This window comes from Miniopterus natalensis, chromosome 3 (assembly GCF_054644295.1).
Source record: "Miniopterus natalensis isolate mMinNat1 chromosome 3, mMinNat1.hap1, whole genome shotgun sequence".
Taxonomy (NCBI): Eukaryota; Metazoa; Chordata; class Mammalia; order Chiroptera; family Miniopteridae; genus Miniopterus; species Miniopterus natalensis.
In genome coordinates, this window is record NC_142083.1 from 97,257,925 (window position 1) to 97,274,838 (window position 16,914).

General features: G+C 47.7%; 1 protein-coding gene across 5 annotated transcripts; it reads right to left on the bottom strand.

Moving 5' to 3' along the window:
- Window positions 1-2,173: 2,173 nt before the first annotated feature.
- CD2BP2 (CD2 cytoplasmic tail binding protein 2) lies at window positions 2,174-16,378 on the bottom strand. Of its 5 annotated transcripts, none has more exons than XM_087815794.1 (8): window positions 16,280-16,378; window positions 15,629-15,736; window positions 14,509-14,641; window positions 14,229-14,386; window positions 13,692-14,130; window positions 13,497-13,603; window positions 13,309-13,415; window positions 2,174-5,351 (listed from the first exon to the last, which is right to left on the bottom strand). In XM_087815794.1, exons 2-8 carry the CDS (start codon window positions 15,704-15,706, stop codon window positions 5,015-5,017), a joined length of 1,359 nt encoding a protein of 452 aa, XP_087671920.1. In that variant the 5' UTR covers window positions 15,707-15,736; window positions 16,280-16,378; the 3' UTR covers window positions 2,174-5,014. The 5 variants fall into 5 exon arrangements, with proteins under 5 accessions (XP_087671920.1, XP_087671921.1, XP_016074056.2 ...); XM_087815795.1 differs by lacking the exon at window positions 16,280-16,378 and adding an exon at window positions 15,831-15,919; XM_016218571.2 differs by lacking the exon at window positions 2,174-5,351 and adding an exon at window positions 5,456-7,359 and having other exon boundaries at window positions 16,280-16,377.
- Window positions 16,379-16,914: the final 536 nt, after the last annotated feature.

Sequence of the window (16,914 nt, forward strand, 5' to 3'; positions counted from 1 at the left end):
CCTCTAAGACCTCCCTAAATGCCCAGTCTTTAAAACCCCTGAAAAGTGTGGCTCAGAGGTTGAGCATCAACCTATGGTACAGGAGATCTCGGTTTGCGGGCTTGCCCGGATTGCGGGCTTGATCCCCCGTAGGGGGAGCCGATCAATTAGTGATGTTTCTATCTCTCTCTCCCTCTCCCTTCCTTTCTCTGAAATCAATAAAAAAAAAAATTTCAAAGTAAAGTCCCAGCTTGCTCTCCCTACAGGGGGCATGCCCATGCCATTCCCTACCTCCTCTTCTTCCCCCACAGGCATGTGTCCCCTAACCTCTAAGGGACCCCATGAGACTTGCAACTAGGGGAGAAATGGGCAGTACCAGCTAGTCCTGGGCTAACCCCTTCTTGAACCTGTCTCCAAGGTCCCCTTTTCCCCCTTTTCTCTGACTTCCCAGTGAACCAAAGCAACTCAGCCTAGGCTCTCCTGTTGCTTCCTCTATGCCCTTCCTTGTTTCATTTTCCCAAGTATATTTTTGCTGTGGTCAATAAATTCTTGCTTTCTTTTCTGTACTTTATCTCTTGATTGAAATCTTTCCCTCAAGAATTCACAATAAGAACCGAGGTCTTATTGTCTCCCCAGTAACAGTTGTACACCTGAAATTTATATGTTATTAACTAGTATTACCCCCAATAAGTTTAATTTTTAAAAAGGATAAGATATCTAGGAATAAATTTAACAAGCGGGTGAAAGACCTGTACACTGAAAACTACAAGATATTGATGAAAAAATTTGAAGATAACACAAATAAATGGGAAGATATCCCATGCTTATGGGTTGGAAAAATTAATATTGTTAAAATGTCCATACTACCCAATGCAATCTAGATTGAATTTAAAAATCCAAGGGTGGCCCAGCCGGTGTCACTCAGAGGTTGAGCGTGGACCCAGGAACCAAAAGGTCACCAATGGATTCCCTGTCAGGGCACATGCCCAGATTGCAGGCTCGATCCCCAGCAGGGGGTGTGCAGGAGGCAGCTGATTGATGTTTCTCTCTCATCAATGCTTCTATCTTTCTATCCCTCTCCCTTCCTCTCTCTCTAAAAATCAGTAAAAACATATTTTTAAAAATCCAATGGTGCCCCTGGCCAGCGTGTCTCAGTTGGTTGGAGTGTAGTCCTGTGCATCGAAGGGTTGAAGGTTCTATTCCTAGTCAGGGCACATACCTAGGTTGTGGGTTTGATCCCCAGGCGATCCCAGGTCAGGGAGCATACGGGAGTCAAAAGATCCATGTTTCTCTCTCACATCGACGTTTCTCTCTCTCTCCCTCTCCCTTCCTCTCTCTCTCTAAAATCAATAAAAACATATCCTCAGATGAGGATTTTAAAATAATCCAATGGTTTTTTTCACAGAAATAGAACAAGCAATCCTAAAATTATATGGAAACATAAAAGACCCCAAATAGTCAAAACAATCTTCAGAAAGATCAAAGATAAAGGCATCATGCTTCCTGATTTCACACTATATTACAAAGCTATAGTAATCAAAACAGTATAGTATAGGCATTAAAACAGACACATAGAACAATGGAACAGAATAGAGAGCCTAGAAATAAATCCACACATACAGTCAATTAACTTATGACAAAGAAGCTAGAATATACAAATGGCTAAAGGATAGTCCCTTCAGTGAATGGTGTTGGGAAAACTAGCTACATGAAAAAGAATGAAAATGGACCCATATCTTATACCATGCACAAACATCAACTCAATATGGATTAAATACTTACCTATAAGACCAGAAATCATAAAGAAAACATAGGAGGTAAGCTCCTTGACATCAGTCTTGGTGAGGCTTTTCAGATTTGACACCAAAAAGCAAAGGCAACAAAAGCAAAAATAAAGAAGCGGAACTACGTCAAACTAAAAACTTCTGCATGGCAAAGGAAGCAATCAACAAAATGAAAAGGCAACCTAAAAAATGCAAGAAGAGCCCGGCCGGGCGTGGCTCAGTGGTTGAGCATCGACCTAGGACCCAGGTGATTGGGGTTCGATTCCCGGTCAGGGCACATGCTGGGCTCGATCCCCAGTTGGGGGTGTGCAGGAGGCAGCCAATCAACGGCTCTCTCATCATCGATGTTTCTCTCTCTCTATCCCTCTCCTTTCCTCTCTATGAAATCAATAAAGTTTTTTTTTTTTAAATTAAAAATGCAAGAAGATATTTTTTTAATCACATATCTGTTAAGGGGTTAATATCCAAAATATATAAACAACTCATACAACTCAGTAACAAAGAAGCAAACAATTGAATTCAAAATGGACAGAATATCTGAATAGATATTTTTCCAAAGAAGACATACACATGGCCAACAGATACATGGAAGAAGTGCTCAGTATCACTAATCATCCGGGAAATGCAAATCAAAACCATCATGAGCTCTCACCTCACGTATATTGGAATGGCTGTTATCAAAAGGACAAGACATAACAAGCATTGGCGAGCAAATGAAAGCTTTGTGCACTGCTGGTGGGGACACAGATTGGTACAGCCATTATGGAAAGCAGTGTGGAGGTTCCTCAAAAAATTAAAAATAAAGCTACCATAAGGTTCAGCAATTCCACTTCTGGGTATTTAGCTAAAGGAACTGAAAGCACTAATTCACAAAGATCTGTACCCTTATGTTCATTGCAGCATTATTTACAACAGCCAAGATACAGAAGCAGCCCAGGCGTCCATCAGTGGATCGACGAATGAAGAAGATATGGTGCATGTGTATACCATGAAATATTATTTGGCCAAAAAAAGAACAGAAATCTTGTAATTTACAACATGGATGGATCTTGAGGGCATTATGCTAAGTGATGTATGTCAGGCAGAGAGAGGCAAATACTGTATGGTTTCACTTATATGTGGAATCTAAAAAATCAAACCAAACAAAACACCAAACTCACTCGTACAGAGAACAGATTGGTGGTTGCCAAAGGTGGGGTGGGCAAAATGGGCGAAGGGGGTAAAAAGATACAAACTTCCAGTTATAAAATGAATAAGCCCTGGTGATGTGATGTGCAGCATAGTGACTATAGTTAACAACACTGAATTGTATATTTATTTGAAAGTTGCTGAGAGAGTAGATCCTAAAATTTCTTATCACAAGAAAAAGAATCGTAACTATGCAGTAATGGATGTTAACTAGACTTATTGTAGTGATCATTTCACAATATACACAATTGTACAACTGAAACTGATATAATATTACATGTCAATTATATCTCAATTAAAAAATAAAACAAAGAACAGCCTTGGCGGGGTAGCTCAATTGGTTAGAGCCTCACCCCGCTACACCAAGGCTGTGGGTTTGACACCATCAGGGCACATACAAGAATCAACCAATGAATCCATAAATAAGTGGAACAACAAATCGATGTCCCCCCCCTCAAATAAGAAAATTTTAATTTGCCTGGCCGGGCGTGGCTCAGCGGTTAAGCGTCGACCTAGGATCCAGGCAATCAGGGTTCGATTCCCGGTCAGAGCACATGCCCGGGTTGCGGGCTGCAGCTGATCAATGACTCTCTCATCACTGATGTTTCTAGCTCTCTCTCTCCCTCTCCTTTCCTCTCTCTGAAATCAATAAAGATATATTAAAAAAAAAAAAATTTAATTTAAAAAAAAACCAAAGAATGTAGATGGTAAGGTTAATAAAAATGAGAGAGAGAAAAATCAAGCAGAAGAAAGGGAGCTTCCTGGGGCTAACCCCAAAGGGAACAATTTGCATGATAAGTTCTCTTAGCCGAAAAGCAGTCAGAGTTTTCTTGGCACTCGCTTCTAAAATTGATTTTCATGTAAGAACAGACTTTTGGCCAGTTGTAATGATGTAATGGCCAACGGGCGGTGCTTCAGTCGGGGCCTGGGCCTTGGAGTCAGACAGTCTGGCTTAAGGCGACTACCAGTCTTTAACTATGTGAACTTGGCTACATTTCTGAGTCTGTTTTCCTGACCTTTAAAATGAGAGTAAGAGTCCCGCCCAGTGTGGTTCAGTTGGCTGGGCGTGGTCCTGTGCACCAAAAGGTTGCCAGCTTGACTCCTGGTCAGGGCACAAGCCTGGTTTCGAGCTCGATCTCCGCTTTCACATCCATGTTTCTCTCTCTCTGTCTCTTTCTCTCTCTATAAAAATCAATTAAAAAATACTTTTTAGCCCAGCCAGGCGTGGCTCAGCGGTTGAGTGTCAACCTAGGATCCAGGCGATCGGGGTTCAATTCCCGGTCAGGGCACATGCTCGGGTTGCGGGCTCGATCCCCAGGGTGGAACCATGCAGGAGGCAGCCGATCAATGACTCTCTCATCACTGATGTTTCTCTCTCTCTCTCCCTCTCCCTTCCTCTCTCTGAAATCAATAAAGATACATTTTTTTTAAAAAAAATACTTTTTAAATAAAATAAAATGAGCCCTGGTTGGTTTGGCTCAGTGGTTAGAGCGTCGGCCCACGGATTGAAGGGTCCTGGGTTCTATTCCAGCCAGGGGCACATACCTCAGTTGCAGGCTCGATCTCCTGCCCCAGTCGGGGTGTGTGCAGGAGGCAACCAATCGATGTGTCTCTCTCACATCCATGTTTCTCTCTCTCTTGCCCCCCTCCGCTCTCTCTGAAAAGCAATGGAGAAAATATCAAGTGAGGATAAATAAATAAATACAATACAATGAGAATAACAGATTTACCTCACAATGTTATTTAATTTGTTCATTTATTCCACAAACTTTGTTGAACACTATGTCTCAGGCATATGATATAGTAACGGACCAAATAAAGTGTCAGTCACCTGTCCTCCTGGAGGTGACCATCTCCCAAAAGAAGATGGAGACTCTGCCCAGATTTATAATGTTGGGCATCATGGAGGAACATAAAGCAGAAAAGGGGGCATAGGAAATTCTCTCTCCTCCAGGAAGGCCTCTCGGAGATGACACCTTAGCGAAACCTGAGAGAAGTGAGGGAGCAACCACAAAACCCCTGGGGAAGGGGTTCCACAGGGGGACAAAGCCAAGCCAAGGGCCCTAAAGTCGGACCGTGCTTGGCATGTTACGGAAACCCCCGAGGAGGCCAGTGAGGCTGGAGCGGGGCACACGACAGGGATAGGGTGGGAGGGGGGTCACAGAGGAAACAGAACCAGATTCTTCCAGGTGATCCTGAGGACTTTTGCTCCGAGTCACTGGAGAGCTGCTGGAGGGCTTCACCTTTGAAGGGCCCCTTCTGGATGTTACAGGGAAGACAGACTGTGGGGCCGAAGGTGGGAGCAGAGAGGCCAGTGAGAGATGAGCTGGGGAGAGATGACAGGGTCGGAATTGCAGTGAGTGGAGATGTGGAGAGAAGTGGGCAGCTGCCGAATACCTTCTGAGGTAGAACGAAAAGGGTTTTTTAACATGTGAGATATGCGGGTGTGAGAGAGAGATTCAAAGACAATGCCAAGGGCTTTGGCCTGACCAGCTGCGATAAATGTTTTCTGATATGGGAAGGCTGGGGGTGGAGCAGGTTTGGGGGAGAAGATAGAGTTCATCTGGGGACATGCCAAATTTGAGATTCCTATTAGACATCCAAGTGATTTCAAAGTGTAAATTTGGGGGACATTAGCATTTGGATGGTGTTATTTATTTATTTAATCGTTACCCAAGGATATTTCTTCCATTGCTTTTCAGAGAGAGTGGAAGGCGGGGGGAGGCAGAGAGAGACATCAAGGTGAGAGAGACACATCGATCGGTTGCCTCCCAAACGCGCTCCGACCAGGGCCGGAGATCGAGCCTGCAACCAAGGTACATGCCCTTGGCTGGAATCAAACCTGGGACTCTTCAGTCCAGGGGCCAACGCTGCAACCACTGAGCCAAACTGGCCAGGGCTGGGTGGTGTTATTTAAAGCCATGAGTCTGGATGAGTTCACCTCAAGAGTGAGTGCTGATTAAGACAAGAGGACCAGCACTGATATGGGTGCTATTCCAATTACAGAGAGCCATGGTGGCTCAGAGATGTTAAGTGACTTGCCTAAGATCACCCAGCTGGTAAGAGCTAGAATCAGAATTTAAAACCAGGTCCTGGCCTGCTCTCCTTCCTGGAAGCACGCCCGCACCTTTCTCTTCCCCTTTTTCCTTCATAGGCATGCGTCTCCTAAACTCTAAGGTTCCCACGAGACTTGTAACCAAGGGAGCAATGGGCAGCGGACCCCCAAGCCCCCTTTTCTCTGACTCTCCAGTGAGCTGATAGCAGCCCCGCCTTGGCTCACTTCTTTCCCATAACGTTTCTAATGAGCCAAAGCAGCCCCGCCTAGTCTCTCTTCTTGTGCTTCTGCCCTAAGCTCTTCCTTGTTTCACTATCCCTGGCTTTAATAAACATAACCTCAAAATTTAAAAAATATATAAAATAAAAAACAGGTCCTAGTTCAGATCTTGTTGCACTCTTCTACAGTAGACTATGTAGGCTTCTATCAACCTAATTTGGCCCATGCTATAATTTAGACTATTTGGATAATTTAGCTAGTGCAGATATAAAAATTGCAGTCATTACAGAAGGTTCTATTGGACAGCATGGCTCTAGAGCCATCTGAGTTGGATTCTGTTTCTTGCTGGAATTAACTGGTACATACCCCCACATCCGTCAGAACCAAGGCACTTCTATCTAATTTACATTCTTGGGAATTCAGGTAAAACTATCATTGATCCTCAATTATTCTAACAGGCATTCAAGACACAATGTTTAGGAAACGGCCTGGGAGCTACAGAGGCCTGGGAGCTGCCCCAGCAGGCTTTTTGTGGTCTGAGGAAAGGGATCCAGAGCTTCTGGGAGGATGGTTCGTATCTTGGCCAATGGGGAAATCGGGGAGACAACGACCCCCAAATGAGGACCACGAAGCAGCATCCCTCAACACAGCTTCCTCAATAGGGGCCATGGTGCCCCCCCGGGGGTCATGGCCTTGTGAAGCTGGGGGAAGGGGAGCCAGGCTGGGTGCTGCTCAAACCCCCCCAATGACCTCAACCAGCAGCTGGTGAACACCGGCTTGCCCCAGTGGCATCTCGGCAACCACACTATGGAGCTGGTCACCTCCACCCTGCCCCTCTTCCTGCTCATGGTGCTCAGCATGCATGGACTCCTGCTGGTGGGCTCGTTCCCCTGGCGTCCCCCCTGAGTCAGTAGTGACCTCCGATGGGGGCAGGCGAGGGGAGAAGGAGTTGCTAGGCCTTGGTGTGAGAGCAGGCGCATGCGGAGGGGATCTTGTGGTGCCCGAAGGTGTGCTCAGAGAGCTTTGTCTCCACATGGTGCTCAGCATGATGCAGAGGGAGTCTCTAGTCCAGCATCCCCAAAGTATCGGGTGGATACCCTCATTCCCTTGAGGTGTTTTTGGGTGGTATCAGGCCTGCATTAAGCACAAAGAGTAAAAGAGGGATTCCCTTTCCATTCTCTTCCAATCCTTTTATGCCAGGAAGACAGTCTCAGCTTGGTGCTTATATACTCAATGCCTCGGAGCACACGCTGACTTCCCTGCTACTAGGGAACAGGCCTTGGGCTTAGGGAAGGCTGAGAAAGTTTCCAGGCACCGACATTCTATTTATTGTGGGGGTGTTTTCAATAAATAAATTTAAGTAAAAAAAAAAAAAAGACACAACGTTTAACCCTCATACACTGGATGGAAACACATAATGGTGCAGCCACTTTGTAAAAGTTTGGCAGTTCCTCAAAATACTAAATGTTTTTAACCATATTAGCATAACTATCTGACCCAACAGCTCCACTCTTAGGTATATACTCAAAAGAAATGAAAACATAAAAACTTACACACATGAAAAACTTGTTCACGAAGCATTATTTATAACTGCCCCAAAGCAGAAACAACCTACATGCACATCAACTGATGCATGGAATATTATTCAGCTTTAAAAAGAAATGAAGTCCAGCCAATGTTGCTCAGTGGTTGAGCATCAACCCAGGATCCAGGAGATTGGGGTTCGATTCCCGGTCAGGGCACATGCCCCGGTTGCGGGCTCAATCCCCAGTTGGGGGCGTGCAGGAGGCAGCCGATCAATGACTCTTTCATCACTGATGTTTCTATCTCTCTCTCTCCCTCCCTTCCTTTCTCTGAAATCAATAAAGATCTACTTTTTAAAAAGAAAAAAAGAAGGGGCTATAAAGAAGACAAAGTTGGAAACTTGGCTGGGCTCAGAGTTCATGACATCTGGAACAGGGGAAGCCTTGTTGAGACCCCTTGTATCCCAATTCTAAACTCGTTGTGATCCGTTTGTACCCCAGTTCTCAGTTTCCTCCCTTGGGCCATTATCTGCCCAGACTGGGTAGCTCTAAGCAGACCTGAACTCCATCTTAGACCACCCTTCTAAACCCTTTTCAATAAATATTTATGGAACATCTACTATGCACTAGGCCTGGCATTCAGTGCAGGAGATACACAGGCTCCCCATGGTTCCAGCTCTCATAGAAGCTACTGTGGCCATCGATAAGGGTAACAAAGACAAAGCACGAGGACCTATGGAATCACATTACTCAAATCTGGGGGTCAAGAAAAGCTCCCTGGAGGAAGTGATAGAGAAATTCCTCTCGGGTCTCAGCATCAGGAAGATCTGGGTATCTATGGGGCTCCAGCTGGGTTCTAGCTGAGAGTAGAATGGAAGACAAGCTGCTCAGTTTCAGGCCTCCCTACTGCTTGGGAGGCTGGGGTTCAGTGACTGTGCAATGAGGCATCAAGCCAGCCAGGTGGGTCTGGAAGGGGTGGCAGATGTGTCAAAAGCATTAAGACTTCCCAAACTCCTCAGGCTTTGTGGAGCCTAACCCTTTGTTAGGTTTAGCCCCTTTTGGGGCTCCTCCATAGTGCTTGTCTCCCCCAGGACCCACTAGATGCCCAGGGCAGTGTGATACTCTGACCCTCAACCAGGAGTACCCAGAGTTGCCTTCCCCTACCCCTGCTACTCTCCTGGAAAATGGCCTGTCAAAGGCAAGAAGCTGCATTTCAGAGGGTCTAGTGTTCAGGATGCAGTGATAACATCTGCAGTTTTGACCTTGAAACCCTCCTGTAAATTTGTTCAGTGACACTGGTTCAGTGACACTCCCAGGGGTTAGAATGACCCTAATAACTTCTCTGCCCTGCCCCTTGAGAGACTCCAGTCTAGACACCTGTACACCACCCACCCAGGTCACACCTCATCTTTTCTGGGGCAGCAAAGACAAACAGTCTCACAGGCCGCCTAGGTCAGGAAGGGGTTGCCCCCTGGCACACAGAACCAGGAAAGAATTGGCTGATTCTCTATTCATTCATCACCACTGATCCCGTCTCAGGCTACCTGGTGGAGACAGATCAGGAGAAATAGCTCTAGGTGTTACATCAGACATCTGTGCTGCTGGGCACAGTGGAAGAAATAATGAGCCACCTAGGTGGTGAAGAGTAGGAGTTAGGAAGCTTTTAGGAAAAGGAGGCCCGAACTATGTCACAACAGATATATTAATTGGTCTTTCCCAGATAGTCAGAAAAGAGAAAGGTGTCACCACTGCCCAGCCTGGAGAAATGAAATTATCTGCCCTCTTCTAGAAGCAGGCTGGAGCCTGGAGCTGGGGGAAGATAAGGGAGAAGGGAAACAAAGGCAGACGGAACTGGAGGGGCTGGCTCCGGCCAGGCCATGGAAGACCTCGCAGTCAGCTTCAAGCTTGTGAACTTCACTCTGAGGGCAATGTGGAGGCAGCCATTAAAGGATTTCAGTAAAAGACAAGGAACTTCACCTCCAGGATCTTCCTCCCCCAAACCCATAACCCAAATCTAATTATGAGAAAAACACCAGATGAGCCCAAATTTTAGGAATATATTACAAAATACCTAACCAGTACTCCCAGAACTCTCAAGATCAGTGAAAACAAGTCTGAGAAACTGTCAGACCAGAGGAAGCTAAAGAGGATGATGACTAAATGCAGTGTGAGACCTAGAAGGGATTCTGAAACAGAGAAAAGACATCAGGGGAAAATTAGAATTCAAATCTAAATTAAGTGGGATGTTTAGTTAATAGTAATATACCATATATCCATACAATGGAATATTATTCAACAATAAAAAAGCTAAAATACTGTTACACGTTAGAATATTAAAAACATGCTAACTGCAAGAAGCAGACACATAAGACACAAAAGACCACATATTGTATGACTCCATTTGTATGAAATGTCCAGAATAGACAAATCTAGAGAGAGGAAGTAAATTAGTGGTTCCCAGAGACTGGAGGATAAGGTGGGCATGGGGAGCGATGGGAACTGCTAATGGGTGGGGTTGCTCTTGGGGTAAGCAAAAATGTTCTAAAACTGATGATTGCACAACAATGAATATATTAAAAGCCACTGACTGACTTGTTCACTTTTTAAAAAAATATATCTCTATTGATTTCAGAGAGAGGGAGAGGGAAAAAGTCATGGATCAGCTGCCTCCTGCAGGCCCTCGATTGGGGATCGAGCCCACAACCCAGGCATGTGCCCTGACCGGGAATCAAACCTCGATCTCCTGGATCCTAGGTCGATGCTCAACAGCTAAGCTAAGCCCAGCTGGGCTGACTTGTTCACTTTAAATGGGTGGATAGCTCAGTAACTGTTAAAAATAGTAACGATGGTTCTTTCGTAACACGTACCATTGAAAGATGTAAATAGGGGAATCTGAGTGAACTGAGTGCCCGGGTTTCGGGCTGTGGAGGCAGCTGATCAATGACTCATCATTGATGTTTCTCACTCTCCCTCTCCCTTCCTCTCTCTGCAATCAATAAAAATATATATATATTTAAAGTTTCCGCAATAGCCCAGCCGGGTATGGCTCAGCGGTCGAGCATCAACCTAGGATCCAGGTGATCGGGGATCGATTCCCAGTCAGGGCACATGCCCGGTTGCGGGCTAGGCAGCCGATCAGTGACTCTTATCATTGATGTTTCGATCTCTCTCTCTCCCCCTCCTTTCCTCTCTCTGAAATTAAGATTAAAAAAAAAAAGTTTCTGCAATAAATATTACCATGTGCAGTGTTTCTTAAATATAACCATGTTTAGTGTTTAAAAAAAGAAATCCAAAATTATTTTCACTGGGCTAAATCCTTTTAGTAGGACTGCATTTCTTTGTGGAGACTGGAAAGAATCTGTCTTCTTGCCTTTTCCAGCTTCTACAGGCCACTGCATTCCTTGACACATGGCCCCTCCATCTTCAAAGCAACATCTTCACCTCCCTCTCACTCTGACCCTCCTGACTCCCTTTCACTTCATAGGACCCTTATGATTACATTGGGCCCACCTTGATTATCCATGATAATCTCCCCATCTCAAAATCATTGATCATTTCTGCAAAGTCCCTTTTGCCATGTAAGATCACATATTCACAGGTTGAGGTGGAGGATGTGGACATCTTTGTGGGGCCATTATTCTGCCCCTACAAGGTGTCATCATGGAGGTGAACACAGGAATAGGCTGAGGGGGAGACTGAGACACCTGTGAGACATCCAGGGGAGCTGTCCCTTGGCTTCCATCTAGTCACCAAACACTAAGCACCTCCCAGGAGTTAGGCACTGGGGATATAAAGGTAAAACTGTATTTCATTGGTCCTAAGAGGCCTGTTTTCATCTCTGAATATTCCTGAAATCAGGACACACCTTTTTAAAAAAACAAACACGTTTTTATTGATTTCAGAGAGAGGAAGGGAGAGATAGAAACATCAATGATGAATCATCGTTCAGCTGCCTCCTGCACACACCCCGCTGGGGATCAAGCCCACAACCCAGGCATGTGCCATGACCGGGAATCCAACCGTGATGTCCTGGTTCATAGGACGATGCTCAACCACTAAGCCATGCTGGCTGGGTAGGATGCACCTTTTAATCTGTAATATCTTACAACTATAACTGGTAGGGTTTCCTTTCTTAATGAAACAAAGTAAGCTATCTTACAACCAAAGGCATCCTGGAGTCAATGACAACCAGGTCTGGCTTAGCACTAGAGTGGGTCTGACTATTATAGAAAATGGAGGCCTCACTGGAACATCAGGTATCTGTCCTAACCCATCTTTCCTAGTGCCTGGCCTGGCCCCTTCCACCCTGTCCCATGGCTCTGGTGCTCAGCTCTCTTGTAACTAACAAACTCCACCAGAGCCCTGGCCACACACATGCTCAGCTATGCTACCACAACAGGGTCTAGGAGCTGATTCCTCCCCACTTGTAACCTGTCTTGGGAGTCAGGCCCTGTGTTTCTCCACCTGGACGCACATTGGAAACACCTGGGAACTCTTGACAGACCTACCTCCAGGCCACTACCTAGATCAATTCATTCAGATTCTGAGTAGTAATTGTACAGTTCCCCATGAGATCCCAATGACCAGCCAAGATGGAAAAGTGGAGGAATCACCCTAACTTGATGCAAGTGAGACCTAAGGCAGCACTAATGGGATGGGGCGAGGGGGTGTCAATTATACCTGTCTACCTACCTCCCCATCCTCCTCATCCCTAACTCTGAATTCCTGAAAGGGAACCAGACCAGTTATCTCAGTTCCCTCAAGGCATTAGCCCTGCGCCAGGAACACTATGGGAGCTCAGGGAATGCAAGCTTCAGAGCCTCAAATTCAAGGCAGAAAATAACTGGTACCAAGAAAGGTCTGGGAAAGGAGCCCACTGGGTCTGGGCCAGCCCTCTGATTGACTGCAACCTCCAGTGAGGCACTGCTCCTCTCAGTGTCTGTTCAATGGACAGTTGCCCCAGGTGGCCTTAAAGGGTTCTTCAAGTGCCAACGCTGTCCGCACTTCACCTAAGGAGCCTGAGACAGTGGGGAGCCAGTGAATACCAGGCTTCCTGCTCACCCCCAACAGATGTCCCAGCTCTTCAAGGCCTGAAATCTCCACTTCTGGGGCTCTATCCTATACTGGCTGCAAGGACAGAGAGTCTAAGGTCCTAAAAGCCAAAGACCTAAGAACAGCAAAACAGGAACCCCCAATACTGGAGAATGTGTGAGTGAAGGTGAGCAGAGTCCAGGTGGGGAGGCCACAGGCCACCTGACAGCCCTGGCTCTGCCCCTAGGAGTGGGAAACAAAGATGAGATGGTTCAAGGGACCAGAAACTCCCAAAGAGAAACTTCACAAGGGAACACTCAAGGATAGAGGCAAATCCAAAGGGGCTGTGGAGGTCCCTGGCTTCTGGCCATCAGCACAGCCAAGGACCTAATACATGACTAAAGGCTTTTATTGGGAAAGGAAAACTGACTGAAAAGTGGCCCCCAATATCCTCACTGCCTGAGCAGCTGGGGCCTCCTCCAGAGTCCAGGAAAGAAAAGGCCACCAAATTGGCCCTCAGAAGGCTCACGTGTAGAGGTCAAAGTCAATTCGTTTGGAGTTGTAGAACTGTCCACCAGGGGGGTCCAGCTTCCGGCAATAAACACCATCAGGGAAGTAGCCTTCATTCACCCAGGTCTGCAGAAAAGAGGGTAGAACTGGAGGAGGACTGATGGGTTGAGGGCTGGGAGGGGAAAGAAGAGGCAGAATGGGGCTTACCTGCATCTGGGTGCTGGTGAAAGGCCCGTACAGCTCAGCATCACCTGTGTTCTCCCACTTATATTCCCACATCACATCCTCCAGACCATCTCCTGGCAACTCTGCTTCTAAAATAACAGGCAAAGTGACTTGGGCTTCAAGTGCCCTGCCTCTGCCCACAACACTCCCCCTTCCCCCACCGCCCTTAAACCTCACCTCCTCTCTGGACAGGGGTTGGGGTCTCCAGCTCTCCCTCTGCCACTTCCTCAGCAAACATGTCCAGAGATGGTTGGGGTATGGGGTCAGGGGGTCCCTGGGTCCGGCACCCCAACCCCTTCAGCTGCATGGCCAACCGTTCTCTTGTCTCCTGATAAACACCAAGGTTGCCCCGAGCCACCATCTGGTCGGCCAAACCACATAGCCGGTCCAAGCGCTGGGGGGAACTGGGCCGCCCAGGCCCCTTACTATTATCCCCTTTGCCTCCTCCTCTGGCCCCTAGACGCCTCAGCGCCCCAGCCACTGTCTCTCTCGGCAACAGGAGTTCCAGAAGGCCCTCCAGGAGGGCTTGGGCACTCATTGGTGTCTGGCCAAGGCTGTCCTCCTCATCTGAGTCTGACAGTGAGCCCTGATCAGGTGGCCGCTCCCTGATCTTCACCTGTAATGTGAAAATAGGGGGGTTATTTCCTATAAACTGCCAGCAGGGCCCAAGCACTTGCTGCCTCCAGGCCCCAGCCACACCAACTCAAGCCACACCCAGTCAATGTTGTCCAGCCAGCTGTCTCGGATCTGAGCGTCCCGGTTCAAGAAGTAGTTGCCATCAGCATCAAAGTGGCCTTCTTCCATCTCTTCCTGTAGGTTGAAGGGTGTGATCCGTACCCCTCCCTCACTGGGGAGTGTGGCTGCTTCCTGACCTGCACCAAAGACACAGGTATCCATGCTAGGCATGCAACAAAGAGACGAGGCCTCCTTGGTCTACATTCCCAGAAGCCCATCTCTTCCCCCAGCAGAGGGTCAATTCCCAGGTACAGCTCACCTTCCACGTCCTCTGAGGCTAGGATGTCATATTTGCTGGACCCCTCCTCCTCATCCTCCTCATCGCTGTCCAAAGAATGTTTGCCTTTGAAGCGGCTCCCAGGACCTCCTGTCCCAGCCGCAGCGTCCACCAGCTGTGAGCAGGAGCCAGACAGTCCACAGATGCAGGTTACTGGTTATTGAAGGGAACCAAAGTTTTGCCACCCTGAAGCTGCCTTTTTGAAATATTAAACTGTTTATTAAGGGACAAGACTCAGCCTGATCAGGCGTGGCTCGGCGGTTGAGCATCCACCTAGGATCCAGGAGATTGAGGTTCGATTCCTGGTCAGGGCACATGCCCAGGGTTGCACGCTCGATCTCCAGTAGAGGGCATGCAGGAGGCAGCCGATCAATGTCTCACCATTGATGTTTCTATCTCTCTCTCCCTTGCTCTCTCTAAAATCAACAAAACTATATTTAAAAAAAAAGAAGAAAGCTCAGAATCTTTGACCCTCCCCACTTTACTACCCAAGAGATTCAGACAGAAAAACCCACTACAGGAAGGAAATCATAGAATGTTCACCTCAGCCTAATTTGAATTAAGTATGGTAAACAAGAGGACTTCAGGCAGGAGCCTCTTAGCTAGATACTCCCAGTGACTTGTTGTTTGAGTTGCCTAGCAAGAATCTGCCTACTATGTATGTTCCACTCTTCTTCAACGACATGTAAATTGCACAATTCTAACTTCTAAAAACTAAGACCCCCATTCCCCACCTTTACTCCCTTGTCCAAAATATTATATATACCTAATGTTGCCTCACTGTCTTTGGAATTTTCATGCTTATGTGAATTTCCCATGTGCATGTATTAAAATTTTATTTTCCCCTGTTAATCTGTTAATTTGATTATTGGCCCACCTAGAACTTAGAAGGTGGGAGGAAAAGTATTTTTTTTCTTAGCACCCACACTATTCCTCAAAATGCTCTATGATCTGGACTCAGTCTGAAAATCCTCCAAACCCATTCCTGAGAGCATGGAAAAGCTAGCCCTTTCTTTGTCCCCAAAGCTTTCCCTCGTCTGGCTTCTAATTCTTTTTTGTTTCCCCTCACTGTTCCCCAGAACACAGTAGTAGGCCTTCTCACCTTCTTCTTGGGAACACTGATTTCATCTTCATCATCCTCATTCCCCACGCCTTGGAAGGTCACTTTCCTCTTTGGCATGACTGGAAAGAAGGGCCTTCCCCAAACAAGCTGAGGGAAAGGGTGCAGATTAAGGGAACTGAGAGAGGAGAACACTCATCGCGAGAGGGACGTCAGCTCAGCAAGCATTTTCCCAGGTACGTACTAGATCCAGTACGTGAGGGGAAGGAGCACGGAATCAGGGGCCGAAAGGGGAGTTGGCAGCCAAGAGGCCCTCGGGACTTGGGTTGGCATCCGGCATCCAAAAGTGTTGCTGGAGCAGGGTCCGAGAGGTGGACGCACGGAGGAGCTCCCACAGGCACCCCACCCTTGACGAAAGGAGAGCGGCTGCCCCAGGTGACCATCACATTCCGGGCCCCAGCAGTCCTGGACGCGGCGCGGGTTCGCGGCCGACGCCCGCTCCTCCACCCCCAGCTCCCTCGGATCCCGTGAGGCCCTGACAGACCCAGGACTTAGCGCCGTGGCCGCCCCGCTCCTCCCTGCGCCGAACTCCCAGCTCCGCTGGCTGACCCCCAACTGTCCCGGGCTACGTGTACAAATTAGAGAAGCGGCAGAGCCAAGGGAATTCGAGCAGCCCCACCGGTGCCCGCTCACCTAAGGACCCAAGAAAGGCTGGCAAAGGAAAAGCGAGGGGCTTTCGCCAGGACTACATCCGGGGCACTGGGCCGCCATCACCCGGAAGAGGACGGCCGAAAATGCCACCGGAGGCCGGAAGTGGCTTCGCTCCGGTGCCAGACTAACAGGAAGAGCGAGTGGGAGTACAGGCTGAGCCGGGAGAGACACCCCCCTCACAGAAGTGTCGGAGCTGCTTGGGGTGACTAGGGCGAGAAGACGGGACCTATGAACACTTGGACCCTCACCGGACGAGAGGGATGGCCCCTCGTGGTTTTGATTCCCTCCCACAGCAGTAGAGGCTGAAAGTGGAGCGCACTCTATTTAAGAGGCGCCCAGGATCACAGTGGAGAGCAGAATCCAAGCAAAGCCAATGGGTTCCTGCCCTAGTTACCCTTTCTAAGGTTGCGTCCTTTCCCCAGGGCCGGCCAAAGGCTCTGCGCCCCTCACCATCTTATTGAAAGTCCTTCTTTCCCACTCTCAGCGCCCGGTTGTCTGTCCTCTCCTAGACCGGGACAGTTTTGTTCCTCCCCCTGAGGGGTAAGTTCGGTTCCCTTGATGATCCGCCGCGAGACCCCCGACTGCTATGGGGCACCTTCCGGACTCAGCTCCCTTTA